Source organism: Martes martes (genome assembly GCF_963455335.1).
Source record: "Martes martes genome assembly, chromosome: 15".
Lineage (NCBI taxonomy): Eukaryota > Metazoa > Chordata > Mammalia > Carnivora > Mustelidae > Martes > Martes martes.
Window position 1 is genome coordinate 33,666,223 of NC_137903.1, and position 20,087 is coordinate 33,686,309.

General features: G+C 38.8%; 1 protein-coding gene across 10 annotated transcripts in view; it reads left to right on the forward strand.

The window, feature by feature from the left end:
* The window catches only part of LOC308355543 (membrane cofactor protein-like), a 43,047-nt gene extending 23,437 nt beyond the window's left edge, over window positions 1-19,610 (forward strand). Inside the window, exons 6-15 of one of the 10 annotated variants that reach the window (XM_080823861.1) lie at window positions 772-954; window positions 1,346-1,390; window positions 1,468-1,512; window positions 1,621-1,665; window positions 2,806-2,859; window positions 8,800-8,853; window positions 10,292-10,327; window positions 10,870-10,924; window positions 14,563-14,655; window positions 16,893-19,610. In XM_080823861.1, the coding sequence (XP_080679987.1) occupies window positions 772-954; window positions 1,346-1,390; window positions 1,468-1,512; window positions 1,621-1,665; window positions 2,806-2,859; window positions 8,800-8,853; window positions 10,292-10,327; window positions 10,870-10,924; window positions 14,563-14,614 (569 nt within the window). In that variant the 3' untranslated portion in view covers window positions 14,615-14,655; window positions 16,893-19,610. Of the gene's footprint in view, window positions 1-771; window positions 955-1,345; window positions 1,391-1,467; window positions 1,513-1,620; window positions 1,666-2,805; window positions 2,860-8,799; window positions 8,854-10,291; window positions 10,328-10,869; window positions 10,925-11,511; window positions 11,545-14,562; window positions 14,656-16,892 lie in introns of all 10 variants that reach the window. The other 9 variants (XM_080823863.1, XM_080823859.1, XM_080823862.1 and 6 more) reach the window with 9 other exon arrangements.
* The last annotated feature ends 477 nt before the right edge of the window (window positions 19,611-20,087 follow it).

A 20,087-nucleotide genomic window follows, 5' to 3' on the forward strand; every position in this document is an offset into this window, starting at 1 on the left:
AAATTCTCCCAAGCCTATGAGTCGATTCTGAAATCCATCTGTGAGGTCATGACCCGTGTGTACTTCTTAAGAGGGAGAGTAGAATGGGAACTAGCAGAGTCCTCCGGTATGAGGCTAACTTGTGTTTCAGGCCTGTGTGCTCATATACTGGTTTATAGCAAAAAATGTGTTGTTTGATCTCTGGGTTGCCGGCCAGGATGTTTGCAAAATGCTGCCCTAACTCCATTGGCCTTTCCATTTCTTGAACATTCCATTTGTGTGTTATTGCTACCTGAGAACTTCCTTTTTGCCTCTCTCTTCATGGCTGCCTGCTTTTCAACTTTTAACTTTGAGCTCCAGAAAGCTGGGAAACGCCTTCTCAGAAGGCATTCCCCAGCTTTCTAGAAAAGCAGTGTCAGCATGACCTTGCGAAAAATCCCTAGAACAGCGGGGAATTTAAAGTTGCTCTTGAACTTACCCCAGATTTGTATGTGGCGGTCAGGCTTTCTCAAGCCTTGTCAGTAATGGGAAAAAATACAGGAAAGCCAATAAACTATAATGCTAGTCTTTCTAGGTGGAAAAAAGTTACTAGATTTCTCTAAGTCTGTCTCCCGAGGGCTAAAATGTATATATGCATACAGGTTTCTTCGGTGTTTTTAAATTTTCTTTTATTTAACACCCTGCCTTTCATTCCTTATATGTCTCTTCTGGCAGGAAATTACTTCGTACCATTTTTTCTGTTCCTGTGTTCAAGCAGCTCTCGATTAATTCTGGACTCTCTTTATATTTCAGTTGTCAAATGTCCATTTCCAGACCCTGAAAATGGAAGACTGTTATCAGGATTCAGAAAAAAATACTACTACAAAGCAACAGTCACATTTGAATGCTCCCCGGGTTATTACCATGAGGGTGAGAACATAGCAGTCTGTGGTAGTGACAGTACTTGGGAGCCTGCGAAGCCAACCTGTCTTAAAGGTACAGTGGGTGTCACTTGCCTTTCTGTCTTTTTTTTTTCCTTTTAATTTTGTTTCCTCGACATTAAATAACAGTGATGCCAAATAGTTGAATAGAAGCAATTTTAGTATTTAACTCTGTCTTGTATTCATTTCCCTGACAGATGTATGACAGAATTCACAAAAGAATTCTGTGTAATTTTCTGTTTTCATAGGGGCTTTGCATGTTAGGTATGTCACAGAGATATATACATTTCTCGTTTGGCTCTTTTTATGTGCAAAACTGAATAGCAGCCATTTTTCAGAAAACTGAAGCATGGAAATTTTTACCTAAATAAGTTAAGAATGGAAGGTATGCTTCATAAAAATGGAAAGAAAGCAATAATTCCCAGTCTACATTATTTTTTTTCCAGTGCTGATTCCTTCCAGTACCAGTCCTCCGATTTTGAATCATACAGGTTAGGAACTTTCTGCTTGTATTTTTCAAAAATCAAGTCTGATCAAGCTGATCAAGTCTACATTATTTTTTTTCCAGTGCTGATTCCTTCCAGTACCAGTCCTCCGATTTTGAATCATACAGGTTTAGTAACTTTCTGCTTGTCTTTTCCAAAAATCCTTTAAATTCCTGGTGTACATGCCAGCAATAACTCCCAATCATTTGATGCATCTACATTATTTTGTTTTCCAGTGTCGACTCCTCCCAGTACAAAACCTCCAATTCCAAGTGTCTCAGGTCTAGTACCTTCCTGCTTATATTTTTCAAAATCATCTAAATCTCTAATGTTTTACATGCATTCATTATGCTCAGTAATGAAAGGAGGAAGAACATACTGGTAGTCATTTTTAAGTTGTTAACAGTCCCAAAACGATTTGCCATAGCATACAGATAGAAACAGGTATGTAAACGTGGGCAAGTTATGGACTCCTAAATGTGTATGTATTTGTAAAATGATTTGAATGCCTTCCCCAGTGAGTGATGGTAAACTTTTCATGGGATTCATTTGAAACAGCACAGTGCCTCGCATATGGGAAGCTCCTAAATGTAGCTCATATGACATCACTCGAATGAGTATTAGTGAAGAGGAAGGTCCTTGTCTTCTGTTTTTAACGTATATATTTTCTGTGTCTTTTACTTTGCTGTTTTATTCTTTGTAAAAGGGATCTCTCAGGTCCTTTAAGGTGTCTTCCTAGTCCGGGACTGTGTTTCAGTTGCTGGACTGCAACCAGTTTAGTTTGGTTTTCAGTGTTGGTGTTGATGTTGGTGTTGGTGTTGGTGCTGGGTACTGGTATTGGTTTGTTTTGTTTTGTTTTTGTAGCACAGTTTAAACTGGGGCATTTCTGCTGTCTCCAGAGTAAGACCTGTATTTCCATTCTCTACCCCCACCAAACTCCTTGCTTCATAGAATTATTCTTTTCTTTTTACTGGGCATTTTTATTTGGGAATAGAAAATAAATTTCATAGCCACTGAAGGCAGTAATAGTCCTTATTCATTGAAATGAAATGAGGGATTTCTTGCCAGTTCTGCTAATAAGCTACTCTACTTAAGACCTGAAAGATTATTTTGCTATGGTTGGAAGGAAATATCTTCCAGATTTCGAAGTTGCTATCTCTGAACTCCATTATTTGTATGACTTATTGTCAGTTAACTTCTGGGATTTCCATTTTAAAATACAAAGCTATAGCAAACAATGTTACACATACATTCTCATGTACTTGTGCAAATAGATGTTTAGGTTAAATTCCCAGAAATAGAATTACAAAGTTTAAAAGGTAAGTATTTTTCACTTTGAGAAATAATCTTTTAAAATCAAAATTAAATCCATAATTTTGTATTGATAAATTTGGTGAATTAAAACAAATTAATTTTTTCAGAACCCGAGTCTCCTCATACGACTATGCCTCCGAGTTCAACAACTACACCTCCAGGTTCAGCAAGTCTTTATCCTACTCTTATTAACACTGGGGCCCCTGGTGGCTCAGTCAGTTGGGTGTCTGCCTTCTGTACAGGTTGTGATCTCAGAGTCCTGGGATTGAGCCAGGTCCAGCTTCCTGCTGAGTGGGGAGTCTGCCACTCCCCTTGCTTGTGCACGTGCTTCTCTTTTTCTCTCTCAAATGAATAAACAAAATCTTTGGGGAAAAAAGAAGTTTTATAAGGTGATGGGTTAAAAATGATGTCCTATATTAATTTACATTTCCTTAATTATCAGTGAAGCTGAACTTTTTTTTGGTCTGCTTTGATTTATTCGTGCCCTTTGCTCATTTTTCTATTAGGTTTCTACAATATTTTTCTTGTTGATTTGTCAGAACTCATTATAAATGAAAATCCTGTTAACATGAAGTGAACAAGTTTTTTCTAGGCTTTTTTTCTTTGCCTTAATTTTACTAGTCAGGTTTCTTTTAAGATTTTTATACTATTGGATATAGATTGCTTTTTGTAATTTTAATATATAAGTTTATGAATGTAAGTTTATAAAATTTCAAACATTGCAAAAGTATACAGAACAAAAGATGGGTTCTTACTCTTTAGTCATTAATAGTTTAGAGAGTTAATCACTCTTAGTCCATTACCTGAGTTAATCACTTAATAGTTTAAATAGTAAACTTTTTACCTGTTTCTGTATATAAGTATCCTTTTCTGTGTAGTTATACATATTTTGGTATTTTTTTCTTCATTCTTGAATAAAAATGGCATCATGCTGTTCATATTTTTCCGAAACTTGCACTTTTTCCACTTCCTGGATTAGTGTTGTATTCAGATTTATTATATCCCATCCTTTTTAATGGTGACTTTAAGATATGCCACAGTTTAGGAGTGTCTGGGTGGCTCAGTCAGTTAAGTGTCTTGCCTTCAGCTCAGGTCATGATCCTGGAGTCCCGGGATTGAGTCCCAAAGTCCACTTCTCCTTTTGTCCCTCACCCTGCTTGTGCTCTCTTTCTCTCTCTCTCTCTCTAAAATAATAAATAAAATAAAATCTTAAAAAAAAAAAGAGATATGCCACAGTTTATATAAACTGTTCTCCCATCAGGGGACTTTTATATGTGTAGTTTTATATTAACAGGTAGTAGGGTGTATTGCTCTTATCCTAATGGCTATGTGTGTTTTGCCTTAACCTTTTGGTCTTCCCCATGCTGAAATATATAGTCATTTCAACCATGCATTCTGATTGAGTTGTTTGCATTTAAGTCTGTTGGTGCATCTGAAATTCATTGTGGTATATGGCGTGAGATAGGGTTCCTCTCTACCCCACCCACTCCAACCCAGTGGTGAAGTAGGAACATCTATAGAATAAGTTGTCCTATCTCCAACTATTTTCAAGTACCAGTTTTTATTATGAAATTATGAGTGTTCTAGTCATTCTCCTGTACCCTTGAACTCTACATTCCTGAGCCAGTACCAGATCTTTTTTTTTTTTTTTACTGTGTATTTTTTTTTTTTACTATAGTATAGTGTGATATGTTTTAATTTCTGGAAGAACACTTCCTTCTCAGAAATGTTTAGGCTATTCTATATGTTAATTTTTAAAAAGATTTTATTCATTTATTTATTTGATTGAGTGAGTGGAGGGAGCAGCAAAGAGAGAAGGACAAGCAGACTCCCCTCTGAGCACAAAACTCAGTGTGGGGCTCGATCTCACCATCCCGAGATCATGACCTGAGCTGAAATCAAGAGTCAGATGCTTAACTGACTGAACCACCCAGGTGCCCTTGTGTGTTAATATCTCTGAATAAACCTATACTACCATTTTAACCACTTTAAGTGTACATTTCAGTGGCATTAAGTGCATTTACATTATTTGCAACCATCATTACTATCTGTATCTCCAAAATGTTTTTATCATCTCACTTTGAATCTTTAGACCTATTAAACAATGACTCTCCATCTCTCCATCCTTCCCCCACTCCCCTCTCTCCCAGCTGTGGCAGCCACTTTTATACTTTCTGTCTCTATAAATTGGACTATTGCAAGTACCTCACAGAAGTGCAATCATTTCTGGCTTATTTCAGTTAGTATAATGTATTCTGGCTTATTTCAGTTAGCATAATGTTTTCAAATTTCATCTATCTTGTAGCATATATGAGAACTTATTTCTTTTTCTGGCTGAATAATATTTCGTATTATGTACCACATTTTGTTTATTCATTCATCTGTTCATAAACATTTGGGTCATTTTTGCCTTTTGGCTATTCCATATAACGTTACTCTGAATATTAGCATTTGAGTAACTTTTCAGTTTTGGCATTACGTATACCTAAGAGTATTTTATTGGGTTATGTGGTAATTCTTTGTTTACTTTTCTGAGGGACAGCCATACTATCTTCCACAGTGGCTACCCATGTTATAGTCCCACCAGTGATAAACAAAGATTCCAAATTCTCCACCTCTTTGCCAACACTTGTTCTTTTCCATTTTTTGACAATTGCCATCCTAATATACATATAATAGTATCTCATTGTGGGTTTTTGTTGTTGTTGTTGTTTGTTTTGCCTTTGGCCGGGGTGGGGGGGGTGCTGAATTTATAACCCAGAGATCAAGACCTGAGCTGAGATCAGGAGTCAGTCAGAAGCTTAACCTACTGAGCCAACCAGGCACCCCCTCTCATTGTGGTTTCTATTTGCATTTCTCTAATGACAAGTGATGAGTATCTTTTCACGTGTTTATTGGTCTTTTGAAGATCTTTGGAGACATGTCTGTTCAAGTCCTTTGCCCATTTTTAATTGTCTTGTTTTTCCGCTGTTGAGTTTTAGGAGTTCATTGTATATTTTGTGTATCAGTGCCTTATTAGGTGTATGGTTTCCAGATGTTTTCTCATTCTGTGTACTGCCTTTTCACTCTCTGCAGTGTCCATTGATGAAGTTCAGTTTTTCTGGTTCTTCTTTAGTTTCCTGTGTTTTTTGTGTCACATCCAGGCAATAGTTGCCAGATCCAACATCACAAAGCTTGTTCTATATGTTTCCTTTTTTTTTTTTTTTTAATTAAATTTTTTATTTATTTTCAGCGTAACAGTATTCATTGTTTTTTCACCACACCCAGTGCTCCATGCAATCTGTGCCCTCCCTAATACCCACCACCTGGTTCCCCCACCCTCCCACCCTGCCCCTTCAAAACCCTCAGGTTGTTTTTCAGAGTCCATAGTCTCTCATGGTTCATCTCCCCTTCCAATTTCCCTCAACTCCCTTCTCCTCTCCATCTACCCTTGTCCTCTATATTATTTGTTATGCTCCACCAATAAGTGAAACCATATGATACTTGACTTTCTCTGTTTGACTTATTTCACTCAGCATAATCTCTTCCAGTCCTGTCCATGTTGCTACAAAAGTTGGGTATTCGTCCTTTCTGATGGAGGCATAATACTCCGTAGTGTATATGGACCACATCTTCCTTATCCATTCATCCGTTGAAGGGCATCTTGGTTCTTTCCACAGTTTGGCGACCGTGGCCATTGCTGCTATAAACATTGGGGTACAGATGGCCCTTCTTTTCACTACATCTGTATCTTTGGGGTAAATACCCAGCAGTGCAATTGCAGGGTCATAGGGAAGATCTATTTTTAATTTCCTAAAACTGGTGGCATCACGTTACCTGATTTCAAGCTTTACTACAAAGCTGTGATCACCAAGACAGCATGGTACTGGCATAAAAACAGACACATGGACCAGTGGAACAGAGTAGAGAGCCCAGATATGGACCCTCAACTCTATGGTCAAATAATCTTTGACAAAACAGGAAAAAATATCCAGTGGAAAAAAGACAGTCTCTTCAATAAATGGTGCTGGGAAAACTGGACAGCTATATGTAGAAGAATGAAACTTGACCATTCTCTTACACCGTACACAAAGATAAACTCGAAATGGATAAAAGACCTCAACGTGAGACAGGAATCCATCAGAATCCTCGAGGAGAACATAGGAAGTAACCTCTTTGATATCAGCCACAGCAACTTCTTTCAAGATATGTCTCCAAAGGCAAAGGAAACAAAGGCAAAGATGAACTTTTGGGACTTCATCAAGATCAAAAGCTTTTGCACAGCAAAAGAAACAGTCATCAAAACAAAGAGGCAACCCACGGAATGGGAGAAGATATTTGCAAATGACAGTACAGACAAAAGGTTGATATCCAGGATCTATAAAGAACTCCTCAAACTCAACACACACAAAACAGACAATCATATTAAAAAATGGGCAGAAGATATGAACAGACACTTCTCCAATGAAGACATACAAATGGCTACCAGACACATGAAAAAATATTCATCATCACTAGCCATCAGGGAGATTCAAATCAAAACCACATTGAGATACCACCTTACGCCAGTTAGAATGGCCAAAATTAGCAAGACAGGAAACAACGTGTGTTGGAGAGGATGTGGAGAAAGGGGAACCCTCTTACACTGTTGGTGGGAATGCAAACTGGTGCAGCCACTTTGGAGAACAGTGTGGAGATTCCTCAGGAAATTAAAAATAGATCTTCCCTATATGTTTCCTTCTAAGAGTTTTATACTTGTAGCTCTGTTTAGTTTTTTATCCATTTTGAATTAATTTTTGTGTATGCTATAAAAGTAAGGGTCCAACTTCATCCTTTTGCATTTGGATATCCAGTTTTCTAAGAAATATTTGTCAAAAATTTTGCCCTTTCTCTGTTCGGTATTCTTAGCACACTTGGTGGAGTCATTTGAGCACAGTCGTAAAGGTTTATTTTTGAATTCTCTGTTCTGTTCCATTGGTCTATGTATGTCTTTATGCCAGTACTTCTCTATTTTGATTATTGTAGTTTTGTAGTAGTAAGTTTTAAAATCAGGAAGCATGAGTCCTCCCAACTTTGCTCTTTTTCAAAATTATCTTGGCTATGAGATACTGTAGGAATTATGGGGGGGGGTGTTTGTTTTTTTGTTTCTGCAACATGCATTTCAAGATGGTGATGGGGGTTGCATTCAATCTGTAGATTGCTTTGTGTAGTATTAACAGTTTAATGATATTAAGTCTTCTAATTCATGAACATGGGATGTCTTTCCATTTATTTATATCTTCAGTTTGTTTCAGCTACGTTTTGTAGTTTTCAATGTGTGAGTTTTTCACCTTCTTGCTTGTTTTATTCCTGAGTATTTTGTTTGTTCTTGAGCTATTGTAAATGGGATTGTTTTCTTAGTCTCATTTTTGGATTATTTATTGTTTGTGTAAAGAAATACAACCGTTTTTTGTGTGTTGATTTTGTGCCCTGCAGCTTTGCTGAACTTATTTGTTCTAATAGGGGTGTTTGTGATCCTTAACAGTTTTCTGTGTAAAGGTCATGCATGTCATTTGGAACAGGGATCATTTTATTTCTTCCTTCCCAGTTTGGATGCTTTTTATTTTTTTCTTGCCTGGTTGCTCTGACTAGAATTTCTAATGTTATGTTGCATAGAAGTGGAAAACACAGGCATCTTGTCTTGTTCCTGATCGTAAGCGAAAAACTTTCAGTCTTTGACCATTGAGTATGATGCAAGTGATGGCCTTTTCATAAATGGCCTTCATCAAAGTTTCCTTCTATTGCAGATCAATATCTAAATTGTTTATTAAGCCCCCCAAATTTTTACTGTTAAGTAGAATCACATTGAATCCATATTTTAACAATGAAACTCATAATTTTAACAATACACTTAAGATATAGTTGCTTACAGTACCACAGAATATTGTCACAGGAAATATTACTGGACAAGAAGAACGCTGATCACATACAAATTTGTATTATGATGCCACCTTTAACTGGAGGAAAAGGAAATTATAAGGGTTTTTATACAAAGGCGAAAAATCAAAACCTATGAATTTAGAGATCTTTGAGCTTCATTTTTTTCTTTTTTTTTAAACGTATTTCCTTGGTTTTTTTTCTAGGACCTCGCCCAAGTCCTGGTGATGACTCAAATCCTGACGGCACTAAGACTTTAGGTACTATTTTGGTTATTATGAGATCTTAGAGTTCTATGTGTAAATGTCATATTTCAGTTACTTGTAGTTAGAGAAGAAACAGCGTGTGTGTCACAAATTGGTAAAAATTGACACTTGGAATTATTTTAATAGTGTAGATACCATAGTAGAGGTAAGCAGCAGTCTTTGTAAACACATGTAGACAATATAGTTTTTAAGAGGTGTCCCCCCAAAAGGATTCCTAGTAGGGTGAGGTACCTTCCTTAAATTCTGTAATTATATATAGATTAAAACACGTAAAACGTAACTTGCTGTCCATGTGGTAGTGTTATCTTTTGATGGCAATTTGTAGATCAGTTTTCTTTCTACTTGTACCTTGTATACATAAGCCTTAAAGTACTACAGGTTGGATTAATTTTTTTCTAGAACATGCTGGTGTGGCAAACTTTATATAGGCTCACATAGTTCACACAATGTACGTAAAAATGAAAAAGAAAAGTATAGTTGTGACAGTTAAAGATTTCTTGATAAGTAAATGAAGAGAGCTATCTATTACTTTTATTTATATTAGACAAGTGTAGTAAGGTTAACCTTTTTATAACTTTAGGCTTGTTACATATTCCCTCTGAACACTGTAGTCAGACTGTCATTGTACAGTAAAAACAGTGCCATCTTAAGGTGCTTAAGAGCTTGATAATTTTTTATGAAATGAAAAGATCAGACTTAAACATGACATTTTATGTATTGACTTTCAGAAATTTAGTATAAATAATGGCAGTTTAGAAGCAGAGGTGCTGCTGACATCATTGCTAAGCATTAAGATTTTGTGGTATGATTTATTTCTCTCTGGGTAGTCAAAAACGCATGTTTAAGTTTCTGTGCATTATTTTCATCCATGTGCCTGGTATTTAGAATCTCCTTGGTAATGAGGATTATGTCTTGGTTTTAGGGGGTGGAAGATAGAAGGGGTTGATGATAAGATAAACTATTACTTTATAGATTCTGCCACTAACATCTGATGGATGGAAATTTATTTGTGGCAGTCCACAGGCCCCACTTTTGTGGAAAAAATACGAATTCCTAACAAAATCACAAATGATAGAATGAATACTGAACTAAACCAACTATAATGGAGTAATACATTTTGAAACAGTTTTCTTCTAATCTGCTGAATTCTCATTGTCCTAGTAAGCTGTTCTAACCTGGTATGGTAACAACAGCACAGAACAGTCAAAAGTGAAGTTCCTGTGAAGAGTCTTACAGAGGTGAAGCCAGAACAGGGATCCAGTTCCAAGAGTTATGGAAAAAAGTGAGCCGGGCACCCTAGTGCTCACACCAAAACTAGACTGAGGAGCAACTTCTCTGCCATAGCGTTAGATGATCTGATCAAAATTAAATGCAACTACCTCCTGGGACCTGTGGGTGCTCAGTCTTGAAACTGTTTTCATTTTTTTCTCAGGTGGAGGCATCATCGCGGTGATCGTTATTTCTGTTCGTAAGTAGCCCCAACGTTGATGCTACTTAAATAAGAGTGTTACTCTGAAAAAGTGCATTATTTTTAAATTTATATAATTAAATGGTTTTTAATTTAACTTTTCAGTTGCTATAGTTATATAACTTGAAATAAAGTCCACCAGTCTAGAACAGCCTGACCTTGGTATGACACACTGCGTTTTGCGTTTGGTGAATGTATAGTTGTTTATACTGTACGTGTCTGCTTAGTCACAAGCCCTAAACATTACATGTGTTTTCAGGGTGATTGGGCACGAGTTTGCATCCCAGAGATGCTTTGGGTAATTTTCTAAACGAAGCAAGGATTCTTCTCTGGCTTCCTGTGGACTAGTCCAGTGACTCCAGGGAATGGGCTTTATTTAGATAGTAAGAGAGTCCAGAGGGAACATGAATAGATAGGTGCTTAAGTAAAACAACATTTTCTAACGACTGCAGTGTAACCAGCATTTACTTAATTCTGCTGCTAAATCTTGAATCTTGACACCCAGATCTGTTACATGTTATTTGTTTCCTGTTTTTTTGTAGTTGCTGTTGTTGTAGCACTTTGCGGCTTCCTGTATTATCGACACAAGAAGAAAGGGTAAATAAAAGCATGTTCTTCTAACTCATGATCCTGCTCACTCTTGACATCCTTTCGTGCAGCTCTTCTGTTTGTCCCGCATACCGCCTTTTCAGAAACTGTGCCTGCATGTGCGCCCCATCCCGTTTGCTTGTGTTTACTGAAACGGCCTTGGGCTGCTGTTAAGGTCCCTGCAGTCACAGGGCTCGCTGCAGAGTGGCTGCAGCTGTTAGGGCTGCAAGAAAGGTTTCGGTGGGATTTGAGATTTAAGTTGTGTAGCAAATCATGGACTGTTATGGGGCCTTCCCCACCTAGGTTTACCCTGCGTCCTACATTGGACTAGTGGCCAAGATTAAATTTAGAACCGCCCACTGTGGAGGCTTGGACAGTTGTACTCCTTGAAATTTTTAAATTACATGGTTTTTATTTGTCTGGGTAACTTAGGTAATTGTTTCCATTTGTCTGGGTAACTTAGGTAATTGGAAGAAGCTATGTAGGTTCTCATTCAAATACCCAATTTGATTTGTTTTTATGTTATTATACTTGTTGAACTGGGAAGGAAAAGCAGCACTATTTGATTTCCCTCTTATGTTCTCTTAATTTACTAGGTTGAAGTAAAACGGTTGGGGTTGCTGACAGGGGTAAGATTTACAAAGCACCTCATTAACTTTATCTGTGTTTTAATCTATAAAAATGAAAAGTGGGGAATCTTAAGACAGAAAAAAAGTGTACAAATATATGTCTTCTGAGCAGAATAGGGTTTTTAAGCATCAAACTTAAAATCTTAAATAATGTACAATTTGCGAAAGACTTGAAATAAATCCTGGAACATAGACAAAATTAGGTGCTTTGAAATATCTGATCTTTAGTGATTTATTTTTTCCCTATTGCTTTGAGAAGAGCTTTGAAATCAAACTAATGATTTGAAGACTTTTGGTATTCGTGGTTTTATGGAATATATTTCCCCATAAATTAATATCTGGCTTAGGCTATATAATAAAAGTACATTATTTACTCATAAAAAGCTCAGGCTTTTAAAATATTACTTAGTTATTTTTTTAAGATTTACTAATTTAGGGATGCCTGGGTGGCTCAGTCAGTTAAGCGTCTGCCTTTGGCTTGTGTCATGATCCCAGGGTCCTGGGATTGAGTCCCACATCGGGTTCCTTGCTCAGCGAGGAGCCTGCTTCTCCCTCTGCCTCTACCATTCCCCTGCTTCTGCTATCTCTGTTTGACAAATAAATAAAATCTTAAAAAAAAAAAAAAAGATTTATTTGGAGAGAGAGAGCATGCACAAGCATGAGGGGCAGAGGGAGAAGGAGAGAGATTCTCAAGCAGACTCCAAGCAGAGTGTGGAGCCTGACATGGGGCTCAGCCTAACCACCCTGAGATCAGGACCTGAGCTGAATCCGAGGGTCCGAAGCTTAACCAACTGAACCACCCAGGCGCCCCTACTTAGTTGTTATTTTTAAATACCCATAGTGCCTTCATTTGAGTCTTCAGTCTTATATTTGTCGAACAATGATATGCATATTTGATTGCTAAGTCAGCAGTATATTTTTAAAATTACACATCACTCTGGGTAGGAAATTGCAGAGAAATATTTTTGCAAGTCCTAAAGTTTTGTGTAGAAGTAGGTTCTCAAAACAAACAAAATAGCTCCTTGCTCCTTACTTTTACTTTGTTTACAACAACATTGCATCAGAATACATAGAGGTTCCTTAACAAGTGTTGGTGATACTCTCTCTGGCTACCGGTTATTGGGTCTTTTAAAGCTGCACAGTTACCTGAGCAGTGTACCCCAGGTGAAGGGTTTCGGTAGCATTAGTGATCTAAAATCCATGTCTCATGAGCTCCCAGTGGTGGTGACACCCTTACTTGCCAGGCTGGAGACTATAATCAGTGCACCTATATTCTTGAAATTTGAAGAAATACTATCAAACTTAATGGTAAAATTTTTTTCCTCTTTAAGATAATTGGATTTTCTAAAGATGCCACATCTGTGTGTATGTTTTTAAAAAGTGTTGGCAATGTAGCTTTATATTGTATTTAGGAAAAAAAAAAAGTTAAGATTCGTGTTATATTCTTTGTAGTACCTAATACCCATCACCTTTCTCCATGAAACTGAGCGTTGTTGCCTGAGAAACTTGCTTACAAGACTATAAAGTGTAAGCAGTCACTGCTCTGTTTCTAGGGGGTAATTCCAGCAGCAGGGCACTAGGCACAGACCATCCCAGATGGCTGCTGGAACTTGGTACAAAATGGATTTTGGTGGAAACTTGTATTTGTGATGACTTGGGAACACAGTTACCCTTCTGCAGCCTCCATCCCAAAGCACAAACATTGTGGAAGTCGTCACATTTCAGGTCCTCAGACGTCTCTAAGTTGTTTGATGAACGTGGCCCCACACAGATGGGTTCTGCTGTGGTCGTCTGTTCTTAGTCTCAGCTAGGAATAGAATGGGATCCCCAGGACATGTGAAATGGGCCCTTTTCCTTCAGTTTCCTTCAGTTTCCTTCTAGAACTCACTTGCTGCCAGACTTTCTCATCCGGGAGTCCGCACCCCTTGCCCAGTGCTTTGCTGTTGCTTGAGTCCTGTCTGGCTTCCCATGAGTGTGTGGCTCTGGAAAATAGATGCATTTGCTTGGCATTAATGTGTTCACATGTGGGTGGTGATTTTCGTTTCATAAATGCATGATTTTCTCTACTCTGGTGACATCATCCCTGCAGAAGCGAGAGTTTGCGGAAGTCCATTAGAATCATTTACATACTTTATGTATTTTATTACGGGTGACGAAACAGTTTTCCCATTTTTTTTTTCTATTAAGGGTATTTATTATTTGGTTTAACTCAGACCGATTTTTACAATAATGACTGAACCAGTAACTGTAATTTTTAAGCCGTCAGTGCTTCAGTGAAGGTTAGAGAGGTCTGGGATGTCCATCGAGTGGCCAGATCAGGCTGTGGGGAGAGTAGTGACAAGGGGCAAAAAACAGAAGGATCAAATCAACTTGACCCTTTTTCTACGTGGCTGTCAAATCCTTGAGCTTTCAACAAACTCTTCAGACAATTTTAAACAGCTAATAAATAAGAAAGGATTTTGTATTTAGTCGAGAGAGCAAACTTTAGATCCATCCCAGGAAAATGGGGTGTCAGGTAATAAGTTTTACGGAGGTCCTCCCTGGGGGGAAAGCAGATGTGCCTCAGGGAGAAACTGCTCGATGGGGAAGTCAAGATGCATCTGAAGATGTCTGCTTGTCGTAAAACTGACTTCTCAGGCAGTGCTCCATGGATCTCATACGTGCTCTGCGTGTTCCCTCTGAATCTAATGTGTGAGAGGCAAGGACCCTTTGTCCTCACAGAGAGTTTACATGATTCGTGTCAGGCTAAATGGTTTCAGGGGTAAACAGATTGCACAGAAATTTAAAATCTGTTCATCTGTGACCTAGAAGACCTCCAATGTCAAAGTAGCTTCTTGCACAAATTTCCTATTTCAGGTTCCTAAATGAGAATCAGAAAAGTTGTCATTTAATGATTCTAACTGTCAGCTCTGCGTCCATTTTTCCTGTCATTGATTTTATCCCACTTATTATGCCGCTCTGCTGCCTTTTGGTTTGATGTGACTGTTTTATTCAGCCCTTTTCCCTTCCTCTGTTCAGCACATACCAAACTGGTGAGAGCCACAGAGAAGTAAAATTTAATTCTCTCTGAGAAGAAGAGATGAGAGAAAGGTTTGCTTTTATCATTAAAAGGTATCGGCTTTGTGTGTTTCTTTTCAGAGATGTCCTTTCTAGAATAGAAAATAGTCAATGAATATTTAGATGTCAGTGCTCTGAACTAAGATATGTTGGCAGTAAACATCAAAGAGGACACTTAGATTCCTGTGCCCTTCGCTAAATTATTGATATTTTTGTACCATTCCTGTTTTAAATAACATGTCCTAGCAGGTGTTTACTTTGACATAGGCTCCAACTGAGTAATGTCTCCATTGTCCTTTTATCAGACTGTCAGGCTTCCTTGACCTCCTAGTAGCTGTGATTCCAAAAGTGCAGGAATTTTTTAGCCCAGTGGGAAGAAATAGTATCTGTACATTTTAAGTGCAGGGAGGAAAAAGACCCTTTCTCAGAAACCAAAATATATTTTACTTAATTTTTTAGGGGAAAAAAGCATTTAATTTCAGATTGTAAATATGGAGTTTACAGGCATTTATCTGTTTCCCATGAACAGGATATCTGTAGTGTATGAAAGAGAAACCAATAGAAAAAAATCCTTAGATTTTGAAAAACTGTGAGTTGCCTTGCTTTAGACCCTCTGACTCCATCTACCTTGTATTGTTGAATGAAATGAACTGGAAGCCGTCCTCTCTCTGTGCCAGAATGTGTGTCTACACGGCCAGGAAGAGAGAGATACGTTATCCCATCACTTATAATGTGAGGTGCTACCCCACCTTACAGTCAGGAGTCTGGGAGCAGACTCTACAGAGGCCAATAGGAAAGGCAGTTTCTTGGTAAAGCAGAGTGGTGTCGGGGGTCACAGGAGCACAGGGGAAGACCCATCATACCAACTGGAAGTGGCAGGAGGGGCCTCCCCAGTCCTGTGAATCTTCTTGGTCTCTCAGAATTCCTTTGAGGCTAAGGCCAACCAGGAAGGTAGATTTCAGTCTGTTGTGAGCTTCAAGGTGTCTGCAAACATTTGAAGGTCATATAATGGTTGCTGAAGGTCATATAAGACATCTGTGATCAGTAATCCAAGGTTAGATTTCACCATCTTTAAACTGCTTCATTGTTCTATCAAATAAGTGTTATCTTAAAATTTAGCTGAGTCCTTTTTATCTTTCTTGGATTCTGTTTAAAATTCTATGTGAAAAAAAGGATTCCACCACCACGCAAACAAAAGAAGTACTGACTCCAAAAAGTATAAGAAGATGTCAATCTCGGAGAATTCACTGACTGTGCTAACTCACAATATAAAAGGGCTCACAGTAGTCCCCCAGAAATTGCTCGATCACAAGTACTTTTGTGACCGTGGTGGCTCATGTGATGGCCTCCCCCAGAAAGAAGTACTAGGGCATCCCAAACTGACAGGGTTGCTGTTAGGTTGGGTAGACATCGCTGAAGGGTTCGCTGTGACTTGCAGACTGGTGAACCACTGAGTCATCCATGGGTAGTTTTCATCTGTCTGTTCTAGTCATCTTACTAAGGCAGGGACTAGACCTGCGTTTTCCAGTTCAATAGTTGGTAGTCTGTGTGGTTACTAAGGACTTTGCAGTGACTAGTCCTATGTCAGTTGTCCTGTAAATGTAAAATACACACCAGACTTTAAGACCTAGTACAAAAAATGTAAAATAACATGTACGTTGGGTTAAGTAAAACACATTAAAAATAACTTTGCTAGCCTCTTTTACTTTTTTTAAATATGGCGTCTAGAAAATGTAAAGTTAGCCATGTCACTCATAGTATATTTCTTTGGACAGCACTGGGCGAGAATAATACATTTTAGAAAGATGTGTATTGTTACCATGAAATTTTGATGTTATCCTTAATTATTTAGGAGAATTTCTTAGTGAAACATATGATCTCCTTGACAGTGAGGGCTAAATGGGGCATTAATGAACTTAAAAGGCTGGTGGAATCATTACCTTTTCAAGTTTCATCTCAGAGCCAGATTTAAAATTTTAGTATAGGAAAATAAGTGTTTCTCTCCAGTCTTTTCCATTAGCCCTCATTTTAATTGAAATGAGAAAATATTTACTAAGTACTTCGTATCATACCACTCTATTGTTTTGAAATAAAACATATATAACAGGGATAAAGGGTTTCTAGAGTGAGACTAGTTATACATTTGAAATTATTTTTTAGAAATCATTTATTTCCTAGTTCATGTACTCCTACTTTTTTTTTTCCAATTGTCAATTTTCTAAATAGACTTTGTAATTGAATTTATGTCCTTAATTATGTTTATCTGTGATACTTTTTACCTCGCCTTATAGGAAAAGAGAAATTAGGGCCGAATACAGTGCTTGCCAGGATAAATCAACTATGCCAGCCGATCACTAAATGGTTTCTACACACTGGTAAATCCTTTGAGATCTACAGTAAATTCCCACAGCTTTATGGAAAACAGTACAAATGTTCCTCAAAAGATTAAGAACAGAGAATCATCGGATGATCCGGCAGTCCCACTCATGGGTGTATATCCAAAGGAACCAAAATAACTGTGTAGCACTCTTTTCACTGCAGCATTATTTATAAGAGCCCCAACGCAGAAACAACCAGTGTCCATGGAGGGAGGCATTCTCACAGAAAACGTACTACGCAAATATGACGGCATACCATTCAGCCATAGAAAAGAAGGAAATCTTGCTGTTGAGGACAGAATATGTGGCCCCTCCAGGCGTTTTGCTAAGTGAAATAAAAGTGAAACAGAAGGACACATGCTGTAGGATTTTACTTGTTGTAGAATCTAAAAACAACAACAACAAAATAGAAAAAACTCCTAGAAACCAGATTGGTGGTTGCTCCACGAGGGGGGTGGGCAGAATTGGGTGAAGAAGGTCAAAGGGGACAAACATCCAGTTTTAACATTAGCAAATACTGGGGTAGAATTAACGTGTGGCCTGGTGACTTTCAGCAATGCTGCTCTATTGTATATTAGCAAGCCGTTAAGAGTAGATCTTAAAAGTCCTGATCAGGAAGACAAAAATTTTTGTAACTGCGGTGCTATCAACTAAATTCTGTGGTGAGCATTTCACAACATATGTTATCCATTCGGGCTGTACCCCTTAAATGTATACAATGTTACATGTCAGTTACATCGGTAAAACCAGGAGGGTTTAAAAAAAGGGTTCTATAAAAATCATTGTCTAGGTTTTTTTTTCACTCAGATAAGTGCAGCCGTTAAGCCATAATGCTAGCATTTTAATGTGATTTGAATGCTTTGATGCTGCTTTGAACAGTGTATGAATATGGGAATGAACTGGCCCGTTTTCCCTTAAATAACATCTGCATTTATAGGACAACTCAACACAGTATCCCTGGTAGTATTTACATGGGAAGATAAGTTTTTTAAATGAAATACCCAGAGTTAGAGAACTGTTGTGCAAGATAAATTACATTTTATTTATAAAGAAAGCAATTTTGAAATCCTTTTTGTTCAAAGATCGAGAAGTCTTGATTCAGTCTTTCAACAACTCTTAAGATGTGTTTTATGTGTTGTTCCGTGTAAAAAGCCTTAAAATATGTGTATTCTACTTCGGCCCTTAACATTAAAAACAGGAACACTGAAAATTGGGATTTCGAACAAGTCTGACTTCCTTAACTAAGAATATTATTGGAAACTACTCTGGATGGGGTAGAATTCTATATATACATATTTTTAACTGTTTGTAATTTTCCTGGTGATTTAAGGAAGCTATAACGTGTATGGATCTGTGCTTCACTTTTTAAAGCATCAGCAAGCAGTCTGAGACACGCATGAGGGATCAGATCTGTTGCAAACTCCCGTAACAACATCAGGGATCCAGCGCTCACGTAGCAAGAACGCCAGCCGGTGCCAGAGGGAACACTGTGGCCTTGCAGTTTTCTCTAAGAGGATTCTACTCTTTAGGAAAATTCGATTCCACTCTAAATTCTGGCAGGGGGCCCTCTTCTCCCAGTACTTGAATACAGAGAGGTCTTATTTTAGACAAGGTCCTATAAAAGGGGTGAGGTTTGCAGGAATGCGGCCATGGGAGAAGCTCAGGTTCTGTCAGTCTGAGTGTTCAGGCGCATCTCACCTTCTGTGCTAAAAGCAGAGTAAAGATGAAGGCGCGCATTTCAGAGAAGGAAACTCTGCCTGCCCTTGGTCGTGCAAAGGGACAGAAAGAGCCAGCAGCTGAGGTGGCAGCGGATGCTTGGGTGGGACAGACTGTGGCCCCTGCGTCCTCACCCCAGGCAGGGTCTCCTTCAGGGAAGCCCGGGGGGGGAGGGGGCAGAGGAGGGACGGCCACTCGAACTCACATGACACTTGGATGAGTTTCATCTTTCACTTGGATGGTTAGTAGGGCCAGTTCGGCAAAGAAGCGTTGCCCGGAGAAGGATAGGGTTGGGAATCCAGCGTGGAGCAGCGTAAGTCCTGTCTGCAGATGAAGGCGTGTCTGTGATGCACTATCCGTGTTCCTGCCCTCTGGGATCCAGGAGGGACTCGGGGAAGGTCAGCTGGAGCAGAAAGAAACAGGAGTTCTGAATTCAGTGCGGAGGGGAAGCTGTACCCTCCCCATGGGTCCCCTCCCCATCGCCGCCTACTCTTCAGGGAGGTAGCACTGGCTCCTAAGCAAGGGATGGCTGGGCCCTTTATTTGTAACAGGCCGAACTGAATCTTTTCAACCAAAGATTGTTATGCTTTCGAAAATACATGGACTTGTACAGTAGTTTCTGCTTCAAATTTAATTTTTTCATTTTAGTAGATTTATATGGAAATTGTTATATATGTGTAAATATAAATTATGCTCTTTGTCAGACAACTTGTCAATCACCTAACATAAGGGGAAAACAGAAAGTTTCTGTAATGACATAAAAACATGTATGTAAATTTACAAGTTTGCTGAAACTGTAAGAATGTATTTGCAGTGAAATGAGACGTCCCATGTGTCAGATCTTTATTGCTCATTTTTTTGAAAACTCGATCTTCAAATGTTGCAAAAAATAAAGTGTAGATTGGAGAAGTTTCACTTGTGATGATGTGTTATTTCCAGCGTGCTTGATCTCAGAGGACACGTGCTTGCCCCTGGGGCCTAGCTTCCCTTAGCATCCCACTCCTGCCCGGAGGTGTGCAGCCACAGCACATGACCTACAGCATCAAGTCCAAGTTGCTTAGTGTGTTCCTTGAAGGCTTCCTACGATTAAGTCCCAGCTTTTCTTCCTAAGATTTCTCCTCCTGCTGTTCCGTGTACTTCTTCACATAAGCTGCGTCCACCAAGCAGACCGTGTGCCCCGAGTGCTCTGCTGAGTTCTTGGTTCACGGCCGCCCAGAGCCCTCATGGTCCGGCCGGGTCCTGGGCATCTTCCAAGGCTCAGCTCCCACTGCCCACCCGCTGAAGCTTTTCCTGATTCGCCCAGCTCTCAGCCTCTGTGATCTCACAAATCAGCCTTTGTGATTACCCAGCTTCACGTCACACCACCTCTGTATCCCTGCCTCTGGGAAGGAG